Below are 18,689 nucleotides of genomic sequence, written 5' to 3' on the forward strand. Positions count from 1 at the left end.
GTGGCAAGAAAGGTCTTGTACACTCCATGTGTTTGCAACAGAGCAAACATAAGAATTCTGCCCACTTACAAAAATCTAGTCACAAGGCCCATGTTATCTATGCAGTGTATTCAAAGCCTGCTGAAGGCATTAGCAAAACTAGCAAGCAAACAGTTTCTTCAGTGCAAAGCAAGTCCAACAAACCTTTTGTTCATTTACATATTAGTGGAAAATGTGTGAAATTTCAGCTGGATGCAGGTGTGTCTGTTACATTGCTGAATCTTAGCACACCTGAACCGTTAGGCTCCCCACGCCAGTCTAATACTAAGCACGCACCTGATGGCTTGTAGTGCACACAACATTCCTGTTCTCAGAAAATGTACTTTGCCTGCCATGTATCACTCGCATACACGAACTGTGACTTTCACTGTGCTACAATCACATGATTGTGAGAACATATTTGGACTTGATTCATTTGATTTGTTTGGCTTTAAAATTCGGAACAATGTGTTGTCAGTGACTGCATTTAATGCCAAAGACAGAGTAGCTAGTTTATTGAAAGAATTCCCTGAACTCGTTTCTGAAGGTTTAGTCAAGGCTAACAATTTTGCTGCACATATTACTATGACAGACAATGCTCAGTTGAAATTTTGCTGGGCCAAAACTGTTCCCATTGCATTATGGAACAAAGTCACTGGTGAACTTAAAGAACTGCAAGATAGTGGAGCTATTGCGTCCATACAAGCTAGTCAATGGGCAAGTCCACTGGTTTTTTTTCCCCTGACCTTCAAGTCACATTCGTCTCTGTATTGACTTCAAGTCGGCAGTCAACCCACAACCTGCGATTGACACTTATCCATTGCCACACCCAGAGGATCTCATGAATAGATTAGGCGCTAGATGTAACTTTTCAAAAATTGATTTGCATGATGCATATCTTCAAATGCCACTAGATGAAAGAATCTTAAATCGTGTGTGTTGTGAACACTCATTTGGGCTTGTTTAAATATTTGTGTTTGCTGTTTGGCAGTGTTTCCGCACCCACCATTTTCCAGCCATATTTGCAACAGCTGACTGCTCAAGTACCCAACTGTTCAAACTATTTGGATGATATTGTCGTAGCAGGTCATACACCTGAAGAACACATTGCAAATTTGTGTGCCTTGTTTTGTGCATTCTCTGATGCAGGACTAAAGTGTAGACTTGACAAGTGTGATTTTTTCTTTTAACCTGAGTTGCAGTATGTTGGTCATGTCATAAACAGTCAAGGTGTACATCATCTTCAGTCACATTTTTTGGCCATAAGGGACCTTCCAGTTCCTCACAATGTCACAGAATTGCAGTCAGTATTCAGGAAAATGAACTATTACATCTGGTTCATACCAAATGCTGCACAAACCGCAGCTCCTTTGTATCGCTTGCATCTCAAGACTGTCTCCTTTGTTTGGACAAACTTATACCAAGAAGCTTTTCAAAAGCTTAAAGATGCATTGTCCAGTGATCGATGTCTGGTTCACTTTGATCCTGACAAACCAGTTGTGTCGCATGTTGACGCTTGTTCTTACGGGATCGGTGCAATGCTTTTGCACAGATTTGGCAATAAAGACAGGCCTATTGCTTTCACATCAAAAGTGTTGTACAAAGCCCAGTGGAACTATTCATAAATAGCAAAAGAAGCATTGTCTATTGTGTATGGTGTCACCAAATTCCACCACTACTTGTAAGGCAGAAAATTCTAATTAGTAATGGATCACAAGCCATTGCAGACCTTGTTTCATCTGATTAAGCCAGTTTCTTTACAAACGGCCCAAGAACTGCAAAGATGGGCTTTGTTGTCATCTCAGTACCAGTACGAGATTGTGTATCATCCGACAGCTCAACATGGAAATGCAGATGCACTTTCACATCTTTCTATTAACCCTGATACAGACTTCGATGCTTCTGCTGCATCTTGTTGTCACATCGATACTCACGATTCTGAATTGCTTCAACTCTTCCTTTGAAGGAAAATAGCACGGGTCATGGAAGCTGATTCAGATTTGAACATTTTGCTAAAATACAATTGCACATCTTGGCCTTGCTCATTGCATAGCATAAAGAACTCTGTAGTGTTCCAATACTTTACACGTCAGCATAGCCTCGCTATACAGCAAGGTGCGATTCTTGTTTAAAATGACAGTGGACAGTCAGGTGTGTTGATCCCCAAAGCCTTGCAAAAAGAAGTGTTGCAGTTACTTCACCAAAGGCATTGGGGGATTATTCGTATGAGACAGTTAGCGCGTCGACACTCGTTGGTTGACTGTGGTAGACTCATATAGCAAGTTTCCTTTTTCTGTGCCAAGAGACTCGACAACATCATGTAGCACAATTCAGGTGTTATCCTCTATTTTTTGCCTCTAAGGTTTACCTGAAGTCATAATGTTGGACAACAGCCCTCAGTTCACGTCAAATTAATCTGAAACATTCTGTGAACACAATGGGATACAGCATCTAACTAGTGCACCGTTCCATCCACAGTTAAACAGGGAAACAGAACGTTTTGTCAGAACCTTGAAGCAGCAGACGGCCAAACTTTGCAACAGACGGCCAAACTTTACATCACACACGCACACGCACACAAAGACCATGTATCAAGCATCGCAACTGTTTTTCGCCTCCTAGCGTTCGCATCCGCGAGATGGGCCATTGCCGACGGAATTGCTTCACAAATGCCGCCATCGGACACTGTTCCACCTGCTCCAACCTCCTCAGCATCCAGTGCCGAAGGAAGGCTGCAAGTATCCCTTTGCACTACATGTTTCTGTGTTTTTCAGGGTTTTTAGTGGCAGTGGCAGTGGCTAGTGGGCACGAGGCGAGATCCTTCGTCTACTTGGCGCATGCATGCACCTCATTTCAGGCCCAGACAGACTGCAGTGCTGACAACACAATCACATTCACCACTGTCATGTGCACAGTGATCCTTTTTTATCTCTTCCCCCAGATTCACAGATCCTGAGGGCAGCGCCTCCACAGCAGCTGCCAGAGGGTGTCATCATGACACCACAGGAAGACCCCATGGAGACAGAGCCCCAAGTATATCATACTCACAATGATTATGGTGTAGCCACCACTGACGCTTTGTCAATGAAAGTGAAAAGCTCCTATGTCGAAGAGTTTTTCAATTTGCTGTACACACAAGTCACAGAGAACCCAAAATAATAATAAGGTTTAATAAGCTCTCTGAAAAGCGGTGCAATCTGGCAGGCAGGGAGAATGGCACTTTCCACAATTAACACAGATGGGGGAGGGGCAGAAGGAGCATTTGCACGCAGAGGTCATCCACAATCTCTACAGATGGGGCTAGTGTTGCAATGCGAAGACATGTGCATGAATTTCAAACACTTGAGGCACCACACAGCAGGGACAGAGGAACATATGGTTTCACATCGCATTGGTGTACCATCACCTTGACCTTATCAGGCAATGAATCGCTCTCAAAGGCCATGATGAAGATAACTGGTAGCAACCCTATTCTCTTTTGGACCCCTATGGACATGATGGACAAAACTTAGCAGTCAACTTGTTACAAGCGAGCAGCACCAGTGGCTGAGAAGGGACTGCAGTTCTGATCATAACTAATCCACTTTTCATTTTAGATATGGCTGCCACTAACTCAAACAAGTCTTCTACTTTCTCCACAAAGAATAAGGGCTTTGTTACCAAGAAGGAATCACAAGTACTTGTGCAAATCAAGTATTGCAGGGAGTATTTCTCTGCTTGCCACTTAGCTCTACGTCCCTCCCAAGGCATAGCCAGCGAAGGGAACATTTTAAGGCTGTATGCCTCTGCATTAAACAAGGACTTTCCTTTCACAAAGACTGCACGGACCGTATCACCACCAGTGGGAGTTGAGTTAATTTGCAACATTTGCAGATCATCGAACATGCTGCTACCCACTCGGGGTGGGGGTGGGGGTGGGTGTGAGGTTATGGAGAGCAGGAGGAGGGTACGAGTGAGGTGATTATTAGGGGCAGAGCGAGTGGGACGATGGTTATGGGAGGAAGGGACTAGGGTGAGGTCATGGTAATGGGGGGGTGGGGGAAACCGAGAGTGCACATGTGCTTCTTGGGGAGGGAGAAAACCGAGCGCGCTTGCTTCAGGAGCGGGGAGAAAACCGAGCAGGGATTTCAGAGGAGGAGGGGGGGGGGGGGGGAATCACACATACATGTTTTCTTGGGGGGGGGGGATGTTTTTGGGGAGAGGGAAAATGAGTGGGTTCAGATGTTCAGAAGTCAGAAGGAGTGGGCAAAACATGGCGTTTTTCCCGTGGGGAGACATGCAAGTTACTTTGTTTTGTGGGTAGGGAAGCATAGTCCCTGATTTTGGGGCCAGAAGGGAGTTCTGTGCTGGGTTGCAAGAAGCAGGTCTTGAGTGTGTGAGAAGTGGAGGAATGTCATTAGTTTGTTATTTGTAGGCTTCAGTCCAAAGACTGGTTTGATACAGCTCTTCATGCTACTCTATGCTGTGCAAGGTTCTTCATCTCCAAACAACTACTGCATCCTATATCCATTTCATTTCCTGTACATATTTTCGTCTCTCAGTTTATACATTCCACACTTCCCTCCAACACTAAATTGATAATTCCTTGGCATTTCAAAATGCGTCCTTTCATCTGATCCCTTCCTGTTTGTGAAGTTCTGTGACTAACTCCTTTTCTTCCCAATTCCAATCAGTACCTCCTCATTAGTTACCATGCTTTACTTACCTAATCTTCAGCATTCTGCTGCAGTATCACATTTCAAAAGCTCCCATTCTTTTCTTTTCTAAACTGCTTTCCATGCATGTTTCCCTTCCATACAAGGCTGCACTCAGATAAATATACTGAGAAAAGATTTCCTCACATTTAAATTTACATTAATTTTTAACAAACTCCTCATTTTTAGAATTGCTTTTCCATGTGCAACCCACCTCCATTTTATACCTTCTCTTCTTTGGCCATCATCAGTTATTTTGCTACCAATTAGCAAAACTCTACCACTACTTTTAATATTGTATTTCCTAATCAAATTCCCTAAGCATCTTCTGTTTTAATTCTACTACATTCCACTACCCTAATTTCATTTTTGTTGGTGTTCATCTAATATCCTCCTTTCAAGATACTCCCCATCCCTTTCGACTGTCTCAAATTGTTTGCTGTCTCTGACGGAATTTAATATCTGCAAATCTCAAAGTTTTTTATTTGTTCCTGAATTTTAATTCCATCTTCAAATTTGTATTTGGTCTCCTGTACTGCTCACTCAATGAACAATCTCACTCCCTTCCCAACCACACCTTCCCATTAATGACCCTTAACTCCTGTACTTGCAGCCTGGTTTCCTTGTAAGTTGTAAATAACCTGTCGGTCCATATATATCCTGCTACTTTCAGAAATTCAAACAGTTTATTCCAGTCAACATTGTATTACAGGACTGTTCTTCTCTATTCATCTGGATTAACTTCCATTTTTCTACATTTACAGCAAGCTGCCATTCATAATAGAAATTCTAAGTCACCCTGTATCCTCCTACAGTTACTCAATGACTATACTTTGCTATGTACCACAGTGCCATCAGGAAACAGTCACAGATTGTTGCTCATCCCACCCGTCAGATCGAGAGCAATCCTATCGCACTTCCCTAGGGCACTCCTGATGATACCTCCGTCTCTGACAGACATTCGCCATCGATGAGAACATACTGGATTCTATTATTTAAGATGTCTTACAGCCTCTCCCATGTCAGGTAACCTAATTTCATCTGAGTGTTCACTTGAAAACTGCAATCATTGCTCATATTAATTTTTACATGTATCAACTGAAATTTCTAAAGTGATTTTTCTGTCTTTGTACCAAAAAACTTAAGTTTACAATCAGCAGAATAAATCACTTCTCTATTTATATTTCACATTTTGTTGGCCTCAGTTTTATTTTACGCAGTGAGCTCCAACATCCGACTTTTCTCCACCTTTAAATGGCACCTACTGTCTTAAGTACATCTAAAATCTAGTAGCTTAATTTTATGAATACTGATATACATTCAAATACCATTTTAAAGGATAATATGATTATTACATATACAAACAGTATCAAATGTCTTTCCTGATTGTCCCAGACACAACACATATAAATATTTACTTCTTGAGACAATTGTAAACTAGACTACAGCTTCAACTGTGTTGAATACTAATTTTCTCCTTTCATATTCATTCTCCTGTGAACAATTCTGGACGTCTCTAATATTCCATGAACTTCACACTGACCTTTAGACAAAACACTTTTCTCAGAGTGGAAGGTGGAAATGTTGAATACCCAGAAACACAGTACTGACAATAACAGTGTCCTTTAAGTATTGAAACTGAAGATTCAGTCCAAACAATATTCCTCTGAACTTTCAGTTTCTTTAAATACATTCATAAATCACTTCAATAACATTAGTAATAAAAAGCTTCTCTTTACACTTATATATTTGCCTTGAATATATAATCTGTGTTTTATTCTCTCATTTCTTTGTCATATATTACTTTCTGTACAAAAGCCATTGCTGGCTGGCTTTGCAACCTGTGGAAGTATTAAAATTCTGCATATCAGCTTATGTGCCAGAGTACAACTAATCTTAAATTTTAGGCTGTGTATGACAGCCTCCTCTCAAATATTTCAATGTACTTTTGGATTTTCTCAGAGGTGACTGGCTACAGACTTCCAATATTCATTCCACTGCACCATTCTACCTCTGTCATTTTCAGTATTGAAACCAAACCCATTGTAAGTTCATACCAATATTTACATTTATTTAACTGCATAATAGGAAACATTACTGACATAAGCAAATATTACATCTTACTGATGTAAGTCTTCCATGTATTTCCTGTAGCACTCATTCTTACATACAGTACCTTCAGCATTTTCAGACACAAAGTTGAGGAGGAAGGAGCTCATCATCAGTTTTGAAACAGGAAGACAGTTAAGCAAATGGTGGGTATTAGGTAATGCAGAAACCCCTTCTAAGGTAACAATCCAAAAATTAATGTCTTATCTCACTTTTCTCTCCACTCTGAACCATTGTTTAACCTCTGTTTCATACCATTGCCATCATGCCCACAACTAATAACACCAACATATTCCATTTGTTAGGTATTATGGCATTACATGAGTAATGGTCCGCAATTCGACAATATACTGATACAATTACAGAGTGATGTGCACGGGAAGGGGAGGAGGGAGAGGGGAGTGAGGAGGTGGAGGGGGGGATGGGAGGCGGAGGCAGTGGCAGGGTGAGGGGGAGGGGAGGGGAGGAGTAAAGGCAGAGTGAGAGTTCTTATTCGCACTGTGCATGTGAAGTCTAGCCTTTTATACTGCCACAAAGATGAGGTAGTTGTTTTATACTTCAGATAACTTCTGGGATACAAAAACTAATTTTCGTGCCTCACCGTAAGACAGCCTTAATTTTCACAATCACTGTATCGAACACATGTTACCCCACCTCCATACTATAACAGTTTATGAACCCTGTTTTAACTACATGGCAAGTCTTAAGACTTTCAACTGTTAAGAGAAATTGTTTCCCATTACCAATTAATAAATTACAGACATATGTTTACAAAATCTAAAATATATAAATGCAACTTTGACAAACAGCTAACACATTAAGGCTTGAAAATGATTAGTGGCACCATGTGAATACAAATGGTTCATTCAAGGTATAAAGCTAAAGTGCACCTTTGGACAATCTGGGGCTAAATATTTGTATGGGAAGAGATCAATACTTACAAAACAGAAAAAGCAAACTCAATATATGGGATGAAAGGAATAAATAAATACTGTGACAACTCTTATGAATTCAAAGTTTGTGTGCAGGACAGTTCTGTGAAAATGACATTCCAAATACTACACAATGCTATTGCAATATGAATTTGAAACATTTATAGATAATTAAATGATTTCTTTATTGTTAAGGACAAATGCCAACTGCTATTCCCGGAAGTAGTGGTTTCTTATACATTATTTTAAGCTCTTTAAGTGAAGATACTGTTGGTCACATAGGTAACTCTCTTCATTAGAGAACATGAGATCGGTTACCACTGACCATAAGTAGGTTGAAGTATTATTTTATGACAGATATTTTAATGACAAAATTTCGACAAATCTGGCTTTGTTCTATTCTTCCATATTCACAAATAATGAACTGAAATTAATCATAAAAATACTTTACTGACAGATTCTATTGCATGCAATTATATAGGTGCATCAATGTCAATGCAAACTAGGAGGAATAAACTTACACAATGCTTGGAGCATTCACATTTGTTTGATTGTCCTCCAACATCTTCATAAGCCAGTCCCGATATTCTTTCCTTTGATCTTCCTTAAGTGTGTCGATTTCACTATTCCATTTGCCTTGCAACAGGTTCTGCTCTTCAAAATGTGAAGCTGCCATTTCATTTATTTGATGTTCTGTATTTGGAAAAGGAACTCCTTCTATAGCCTGAGCCATTTCTTCAGTTTGCCTTAAAGAAGAATGAGCAATTTATTACACTTTTATAATATTGAGCAAATCATCTTTATTGAAGAAGCTAACCACACTTACAGAAAATGTTGTCAAATTTATCATCAAATTATAATGATATTTTAAAGACTCATATGGATTACTTAAAGCAGATTAGATATATTTTTAATTCCAACAATCCATAGTTAGGAGATCCTCCAGGATTTATTACATGTCAGAATACAAGCCTACACAAGAAATATTTACAAGGGACAACAGCCATGCTAATGTACCTTCCACAGATTCAATTAAAAAATAATAGCAAACCGTTCACAATGTATATATGTGTTCAGTACAAAGAAGTGCATACGACAATTCTTAGGCTGTTGGAGCTATGCATCACCAAATAGATACATCATTTCTGCAATAATTACTTACAATGATCACATTACTGCACTGAATTTATACAGAAGTCAGAGTGTAAGTAATACTTGCATTATTTGATAACATTATTAACTTATGCACATCTGTCAGCTACACTAAGAAATTCATCAATGAAGTTGAAGGGATTGACCACCAATTAATTCTTCTGGCTCCTCTTATAATGAACTTCATTAACAGTTAAACTTTTTATGGCTACTGAAAAGTTATTGAAAATGTGTGTTCTTGAATAATGGTCACCTTTCTGGACCAAAGTAGGTGATTTTAAAACTTTGTGAAGATTATATGTAAACTGAAAGGGAGGAAAGGAGAAGGGGGAAGGGGATTATTGAGGTCAGTTGCATTGGAACATTATGCGGAATCAACAGCAATGAATGAAAATGTGTAATGGACTGGGATTTGAACCCAGGATTTGTTTATTAGAGGGATGCATTAACCACTGCACCATTGGAACACAGTGTTATCACAACTGAATGGACTATCTTGGCACAACCATGGCTGACCCACATTCCCACCGAGCATCCATTTCCTCCAAGTTTGCTACACTGAGATTCCCGCAGGAGTTGGGATTAACTTGTGCATCTGCACTGAAGAAAATGGATCCATTGCCCTTCTAAGTCAATCAGTTATACATGAATGCATGGTGTCTGGTCTTTTGGATATGCCCGAAAGAACAGACACCATCCATTGAAATATAATTTGTGAAGATTGTTGTTATTTCTAGCATTGATTCTATGAACTGACCTGTTCATTTGAAAAAGCGATATATATATATTTTTTTAATTAAAAATTTAATTAAGGGAAAATGTATTGTGAAGTAGTTGTTAGTATCCCCAGTTCCCCAAAAACACCTCTGCAGAACATTACTAAGTGCACACCAAAAGGAATTGTTATTACACAGTTTTGAACTTTGAAGATTTTAGCTTGGCTTGATGAGTTAATACAACAAAATAATCCTGTATGGCATTATGAAATTAAAGTAAGCAAAGTATGCTTTTCTTTCTATTTTTCTGTCATCCATGTCTGACAACATTAGCATAAAAAATTAATATTTGTTTAGATGCTTCAATAGCTCTGCGGTATGCTCCTCGCAACTGAATTTATTATCAAACTGTAATCCCATGCAGTAAACACTATCAATTTCTATCTCCTTATACTGTAGGCATACAATGGCAGGAAGCCTCTTACAAGTTCTAAATTGCATATAGTGTGTTTTTTCCAAAGCTTAGTGACAAATAACTGGCTAGGAAAAATTTACTGATGTTCATGAAAATTTCATTAATTGACATTTCTATGACTAGAATTCATTTGTTATTATTATAATGTTTGTCTCATCTGCAAACAAAACAAACTTCACATCTGGTAATGTTACTGATGGAAGGTCACTGACATACATAAGAGAATAGTAAGAATCCTAAGATGGAACCTTGTGGAGCACCACATGTACTTAATCCCCAGATGTTGAACAATCAATGATAGCTTAGTACGCATCTCTTTCCTATAGACACCCACTGTTTCCTGTCAGAGATGTTGCAGCATTTACTGTTACACCAGAATATTCTAATTTACTTAAACTGATTTTCAAAGTCAAATACCCTTGACTGATCACGAAATATACCAGTAGCCTGTAATTTATTGTCTAACTAATTAAGTACACACTTGCCTCCTCAATATCAGAACCCTTTAGAAATGGGAATGGTGACTTTGACAATTTATTATTTGTTCCAGGTAGTTAAGAAGCTGACTGTATATTACTTTTTCTAAAATTTTTGATGGCAAAAGTGAAATCAGATGGAAAATTGACAGTATTTCTTTATCTCCTTTATTAAACAAAAGATTAACTTCAGCATATTTCAACCACTCAGGAACTGTTCTACTTATAAATGACTAGTTACACAGATATGTTACTGACCTTAGAAGCACAATCTCTTTGTTGGTATTTTATCACAACCACTACATTTTTTTGATTTTAAAGGAATCTTGATGAACATTACTTCTACTGCTGTAGTAATATTCATATTACAGAAGTTATTTGTAATTACTTGTCTGATATTCCATGGCAACATCTACTGAACCTGACAGCCTCATCTTTTCAATTCAACGCATTTGTTTTGATGTCTGTGCTATCACTATTTAATATTTTGCAGTCTGTCTTGAAATGAGCTACTGCATTAATGTCAGAGATATTTCTAAATGACAGAGTTTCCTTATTGTCTTACAGGATACCTTCATCCCTGGAGTAATCCATGACTTCTTTAGGGACTTTTGTATAATCTCTGTTACTTTTGAGCAAAAATATTTTTCAAACAAGGTACGGACATCTATACTAGTAACGAAACTGTAATTGACATGTCTGTCTCTAGGTATAAGCTCACTAATCTCCAACACTAATAGGCGGTATTTTAAAGGTAACTTGAGCACAGCTTGAGGCAGCATATGGGCTTTATTTGGTAAAAATCTTGTCACAGAAAAAAAGATATCATGATTTAAATATTTATCTAAAACTGTCTGCTCAGATTAGTAGTTGAGATGTTAAATCATCAAGGTGTAGTATACCAAAGGACCAATAGACAACACTGTTCATTTTGTATCACACCAAAGAATCAATAAATAGTGCTGTTAATCATTTTAACTCATTAACAGATGAATTTTTGGAAGTTTGTGTCAGTGACAGAATTAAACACTGCAATCTTACCTTTATGAATACAAACTAAAAGCAACTTTACTTGGCTAATATATACGGATTTTGCTTTGTATATTAAAAACTTAACAAAACTGCTTTGCTTCTCTGACAGGTTTTATTTATATTCTTGGCTAAGGAAAAAATTTATTGGTTTTGCTTTGTGATTTGTGCACCCATTCATTACATTTTGATTTCATTTTATTTAAGAATAAAAATGCCTAGAAAATGGAAGAGTATTTCTGAATACACAAGAACAGCTAAAAGCCTGAGGGCTATTCAGTCTCAAGAATTCATTGAAGATCATTAGGCAAGACTTGCTGCAGCTTCAGAACATTAGGCTTTAACTCGCTCTTGCTTTGGAAACACCTCCTGAAAGTGAAGTGTAAAGTAACTCTCCTTGAGAGCATCATGCATTATCTCGCCGCTCAGAACCCTTCACTCACAGGGGCTTAAAGTACTTCCCCCCAATGTGACATCATAAAAGTAGAAATTTTGATTGGTACTGGAGTGAGTTTCCATACCCCAAATCTCACTTATTCCTAGCAATGTATGATTATGCTTTAGAAGTGTACAACTCCAGGTGAGCTTATATTATGCCATGACCTTAAACAAAGCACAAGGCCAGACACTGCATGTTGTGGGTGTGCACCTTAGTATCAGTTGCTTTTTGCAAGGCCAGCTATACATGGCTCTCTACCCTGTTAGTGAAGCAAACAATCTCTTTGTATAAAAAGGAGGTTTAGAAGCCAAAATAAATTCCACACATATGAAATCTCAGGCAAAGCTATACATTAATACCCAGCCAATGTCGTGTTTCTCAGCTATTTATTAATAAAAGTGTTGCATTTTTCATTTATGCCATGAGCTCTATATACACCTCTCCAGTTCATGACTGAGGAGTTTCCTAAAAGAATCAATCAATTTTTGTCTCACTGACGACTGTCTTGAACTTTGATTTAGAAGATTTTATATCCTGTTCGATATTAACATCAAGGACATGCATGTCATGATCTGAGAGGGCACTGTCTACTGTTGTTGCAATATAATTTACTTCATTAACCCTTTCTATAAAAGTATTATCATCAAATAATCATTTAATGTTTATATGTCAATAATAATAATAATAATAATAATAATAATAATAATAATAATGAGAGCACAAACATTTGCTTACTGATATTTTTAGATGTACTTGAAAGAGAAAGGGACTACTGCCACCCAGTGAAGAGGTTTAATATACTGACAGCTAAAAAAACTTCACTGTGTTGCATAAACAGTTAATTAAAACATGTTTAATATATGTTATGGAAGAAAAATAGATACAAGAAAATGGAGACTTGTAGAGACTAGAGGGGATATTAGCTTAAACAGTTAAAAGACAAAATTTAAAAAGGTTTTAGTATATGATGATGTGAGGGTGCAACACACTTTGAGAACTCTCGGGGCATATGACAGTAATATGCACTCTGTCCATGTCCCCCCCCCCCCCACCCCCCTCCCCCACCACCACAAATGATAGACTCTGAAGTGCACTGAATTTTGTGCTAACATACATTTTCATTCATGAAATACAGACTTGTTTAGAGGCTACCCCACATCTTCAAGTATCAGGAATAGGAAAGTATTTAGGTTTATAGTTTTTCTTAGATTAACCACAGCAGCACACTCAGTGAGTATATGAGCTACTGTTAAGGGCTGCCACAGCTGCACTGGAGTGGATCTCTTGTCATATGAGAAACTCTTGAGAGTCTGATATGGCCGAGATGTAGTCAGCAGAGCATGACATTTCTGAGAGGTCTGGTCAGAAGTCAGCTGTGCCTTAGCGATCACCTTGATCACTCTCAGTATGTAGGGGGTTGTGACATCCTGCCATTCCATATCACAGGTTTCCAAAATTTGGTGCCTCAGGTCCATGCTCAGCAATCCACATTCAAGTTCTTCTCCTGAGGTTGCTTCTTTGGCTAATCTGCCAGCAAGTTCATTTTCTGGTATACCCAAAGTGGCATGGTGTCCAGATGAATGTTATGGTGGTTCCAGGAAGAAGGAAGGAAGATTAGAGTTTAATACCCTGTTGACAGGAATGTCATTAGCGATGGAGCTTGAATTATGAAAGCATGGGGAATGTACTAATCACCATGGCACCTCGCTACATATGGTGTTTTCAGTGTCAACTAAGAAGTCTTGGGTGTTAGAGACTAAAACATTTCAATGGTAGCACTGGTTAATTCCTTGTACGTAGATGACAGAACCAGAAGGGTTTTTGTTGTGAGGTATTACAGGGATTGAGATATGGCTACCAACTATATAGTATATATGCTGCATGCACTCAGTACAGAACATGGACTAACAGGCTATTGCCTCCCCCCCCCCCCCCCTTTGTATAGAAAAACACTGACTCTGGATCAGTATATGTAGATGGATCCAAAATTAAGTTAGTCGTGGAGAACTGAGAGTGATAGGCATTTCAGAATGACAGGGCCTGTATTTTCCTTAGGGCCACAGAACAACTCCATCTGCATCACTAGACTGGGTACAAATGAGGGGGGACGTAGAGAAGGAACGCTCTGTACACAGTTAAGAGCAGGCTCTGAGGCGTTTGCATAGAGCCTCCAGTCATATACCAATTGGTTTGCCAGTTCTAGGGCAATTCATAAATAGTTTAATGTGGTTGTTGTGAAACAGAGTTGAACACAGATGCAAAAGCATTTGCCAAAGTGTGGCCACATAGCTTGCTAAGAATTACAGGTATTTGACCCTCAGTGGTGAGACACACACTTTTACCATGAGGTTGTCTATAGGGCTTATGCAGAACTCATTAGAGTTTATTTGTTGTGAAGTCACAGTGCACCTGTATTATAATATCAGTAAGGAGATTATGACACACTAGTTGTCCAAGACATGAGCCCATTATCAAGTTCTATAAAGAAAGAATTATTTTGCATTACTTTATATATTATCATACATGTAATAGATATCTTTTTATATTATGCAAACTGTTTGCAGAAACTAATAATTTTAACCCAAAGTGAACTGTTTATGTTTCCACATATTTTTTGTTGGAAGCAGTAATTTTCATACCTTGTGGTCATTTTGTTCTTAAGCTTCCTTGTTTACTTGTATGCATACTGTGTAGCCAGCTAGGCAAGGTATATTTTGTGAAGCTATAGCACACCTGGATCACAATATCAGTACAGAGATTATGATCTACTTGTTGTCAATACATGTGATTTTTGTAACTTAAAAACAAGTTAAGAGCGGAGTGACTACAAGATCTGAAGGACAATGAAATACATAACTAAGTATAGAGTGCTGTAAATTAAAATTAAGAAAGTGGTACAACACACCAGTTTCTACAAACAGTGTGTAAAACGAACAGCTATCCATTGTATGTGTGTTAGTATGTGAAGTAACACTGAATAATGGTTCAAGTTATTCTTGTTTATTAAACTTGATAATGGGCTCATGTCGTACCAAAACAAGATTTTGTTTTCAAATTAAATGAATCACAGATTTGGACAACTGGTATGTCATTACTTCCGTACTGGCTCCAGAGATTCATCAGTGATTAGTCAAAATTTGTGGGTCATTTCATGGTTTCAGGATAGGAATAGTAATTCCCTCTCACCACTGCAACTGAAATTTCCCTTCTTACCAAATACAACTACAAATCCCAGTTTTCAGCTTTTGTTAGAAAGTTGTGACCACGTGGTTGTGAATTATATTGTATCCAGGGAACTCTGCTAAAGCACTGTTGAGCTCCCATTCACTAAATGGAATATTGTATGGCTCTAGAAAGCATGTATGGAAAGCCAGGCATTTATTGGTCAAGAAATTAGGATGGTAGTTACTGCAAGTGAACACATTTGGCTTAGTTTCCCATGAAAAGTTCAGCAATTTCACTGTCGACAGAGATCGCAGGAACTGCTGTGGACAGCTGATGACCATAAATGTGGCAGAGTTTAGTCCAATACTTGAACGAATGGGGTGTCGGCCCTTCACATGATATCTACTGTTCTCAATACACTACTACTTCTTCTTCTTCTTCTTTACTAAAAACTGTGTATATGCTCAAGATTTCTTGAATGCGACTAAATTTTCTATAAAAGGATGGAGCACCTTTCTAGTTAGTTGTTCCATTGATCAATCTCACGGTGACCATTATGATGTGGAATGTGTCAAGTGCATAGGAAATGCACACATGAATCAAGGTTCTTTTTTTACTTTTTAGGCTTAAAATTTTTTATTACCTACCCCATTCCCTTAAATGGCACAAAATCCAAATATTATACCTATAGATTTATTTTTTTTCTATTCATGAATTCATCTATGGTATAGAAGGAGTTGTCAAGAAGATATGATTCCTGTTTATTTTTGAAACTATCACTGCTGTCAGACATTTTATTTATCTGGTAATTTATCGAAAAGTTTTAAAGCAGCATTTTTTACCCCTTTCTGTACCAAAGACAGGTTAAGTAGAGGATAGTGTAAGTCTTTCTTTCTTCTGGTATTATAATCATGAATGTCACTGTTGTTTTTAAACTGGTCCATGTCATTGAGAACAAATTTCATTACTGAATAAATGTACTGTGAAGCTGTTGTGAGAATTCCTAATCTTTTACACAGATGCCTACAAGATATGTGACATTATTCTAACCAGTTTCGGGACCGATGACCGTAGCAGTCTGGTCCCTTTAATCCCCCAAAACCAACCAACCAATCTAACCAGTTTCTTTCCAGCAGTGAATTGTTTTTGCCTAAGTGTTGAGTTACCCCACACTATTATTCGGTATGACATCAGAGAGTGGAAGTGTGTGAAGTATGTTAGCTTACTAATTTCTATATCCTCTAAATTGGCAATTATTTTTATTGCAAAATTTGTTGAACTTAGTCACTTTAGAAGATCCAAAATATGAATTTTCCAATTAAGATTCTCATCTATATGTACACCCAAAAACTTAGTATGCTCTACCCTGGCTACTGACTTCTGTTGATCTGTTATATTTATTGAAGGAATTGTACTCCTAACAGTAGAAAACTGAATGTACTGTGTTTTTTCAACATTCATAGCAAGCCCATTCACAGAAAACCAATCAATAACTTTTCCAAAGAAATCATTTGTATCATTTTATACTGGAGTTTCTTTTACTGGATTAATAACGATGCTTGTATTATCAGGAAACAGAGTCAGTTTAGCTTCTCGTTACAGATAAGAAGCACACTCGCTTACATATATCAATAACAGAAGGGGACGCATGATCCAACCCTGTGGGGTACGTAATGTAATTTCACCCCAGTTAGATGAAGTGCGAAATTTCCTTAAATAACTTAAACCATACAGAGAAAATTTTTGCTTCCTGTTTTGTAGATATGACTTAAACCACTCCTATGCCGTTTCATTTATACCATAGACTTGTAATTTCTGTAGCATAATGTCATGGTTCACACAATCAAATGCTTTGGATAAGTAACAGAAAATAATTCCCATTGGTGACGTTTTACCATCTAAAGATTTATGTGGACAGTGAAATTGTATATTGATGTCTCAGTGGCACAGCATTTTTGAAATCCGAACTATGATTTACTAAGTATCCCACTACTGTTGAGATGGCTGACCACTCTTGAGTACTTTCTGATGATTTTTGAAAATGCTGTAAGCAAGCTATGTTCTCTGATAGCTGCAGTTATTTCTTTAGACTACCATGGCACAGAATTCCTGCAAGGTGGGGAGGGGGGTGGGGGGAGAGGTTCTGGGGAGGAAAAAATGCTTCCACAGCATTATTATCCTGTCAACAGCATCACATCTTCTACATCTACATCGATACTCCGCAAGCCACCCAACGGTGTGTGGCGGAGGGCACTTTACGTGCCACTGTCATTACCTCCCTTTCCTGTTCCAGTCGCGTATGGTTCGCGGGAAGAACGACTGTCTGAAAGCCTCCGTGCGCGCTCTAATCTCTCTAATTTTACATTCGTGATCTCCTCCGGAGGTATAAGTAGGGGGAAGCAATATATTCGATACCTCATCCAGAAATGCACCCTCTCGAAACCTGGCGAGCAAGCTACACCGCGATGCAGAGCGCCTCTCTTGCAGAGTCTGCCACTTGAGTTTATTAAACATCTCCGTAACGCTATCACGGTTATCAAATAACCCTGTGACGAAACGCGCCGCTCTTCTTAGGATCTTCTCTATTTCCTCCGTCAACCCGATCTGGTACGGATCCCACACTGATGAGCAATACTCAAGTATAGGTCGAATGAGTGTTTTGTAAGCCACCTCCTTTGTTGATGGACTACATTTTCTAAGCACTCTCCCAATCAATCTCAACCTGGTACCCGCCTTACCAACAATTAATTTTATATGATCATTCCACTTCAAATCGTTCCGCACGCATACTCCCAGATATTTTACAGAAGTAACTGCTACCAGTGTTTGTTCCGCTATCATATAATCATACAATAAAGGATCCTTCTTTCTATGTATTCGCAATACATTACATTTGTCTATGTTAAGGGTCAGTTGCCACTCCCTGCACCAAGTGCCTATCCGCTGCAGATCTTCCTGCATTTCGCTACAATTTTCTAATGCTGCAACTTCTCTGTATACTACAGCATCATCCGCGAAAAGCCGCATGGAACTTCCGACACTATCTACTAAGTCATTTATATATATTGTGAAAAGCAATGGTCCCATAACACTCCCCTGTGGCACGCCAGAGGTTACTTTAACGTCTGTAGACGTCTCTCCATTGAGAACAACATGCTGTGTTCTGTTTGCTAAAAACTCTTCAATCCAGCCACACAGCTGGTCTGATATTCCGTAGGCTCTTACTTTGTTTATCAGGCGACAGTGCGGAACTGTATCGAACGCCTTCCGGAAGTTCCGCACGCATACTCCCAGATATTTTACAGAAGTAACTGCTACCAGTGTTTGTTCCGCTATCATATAATCATACAATAAAGGATCCTTCTTTCTATGTATTCGCAATACATTACATTTGTCTATGTTAAGGGTCAGTTGCCACTCCCTGCACCAAGTGCCTATCCGCTGCAGATCTTCCTGCATTTCGCTACAATTTTCTAATGCTGCA

General features: G+C 38.5%; 1 protein-coding gene across 1 annotated transcript in view; it reads right to left on the bottom strand.

Annotated features, from left to right (window-relative positions):
- The window catches only part of LOC126471286 (protein C12orf4), a 138,469-nt gene that overhangs the window by 106,791 nt on the left and 12,989 nt on the right, over positions 1-18,689 (bottom strand). Inside the window, exon 4 of the mRNA XM_050099404.1 lies at positions 8,275-8,499. Coding sequence (XP_049955361.1) covers positions 8,275-8,499 — 225 coding nt within the window. The remainder of the gene's footprint in view (positions 1-8,274; positions 8,500-18,689) is intronic.

Source organism: Schistocerca serialis, chromosome 3, assembly GCF_023864345.2.
Source record: "Schistocerca serialis cubense isolate TAMUIC-IGC-003099 chromosome 3, iqSchSeri2.2, whole genome shotgun sequence".
In the NCBI taxonomy this organism is placed as follows: domain Eukaryota; kingdom Metazoa; phylum Arthropoda; class Insecta; order Orthoptera; family Acrididae; genus Schistocerca; species Schistocerca serialis.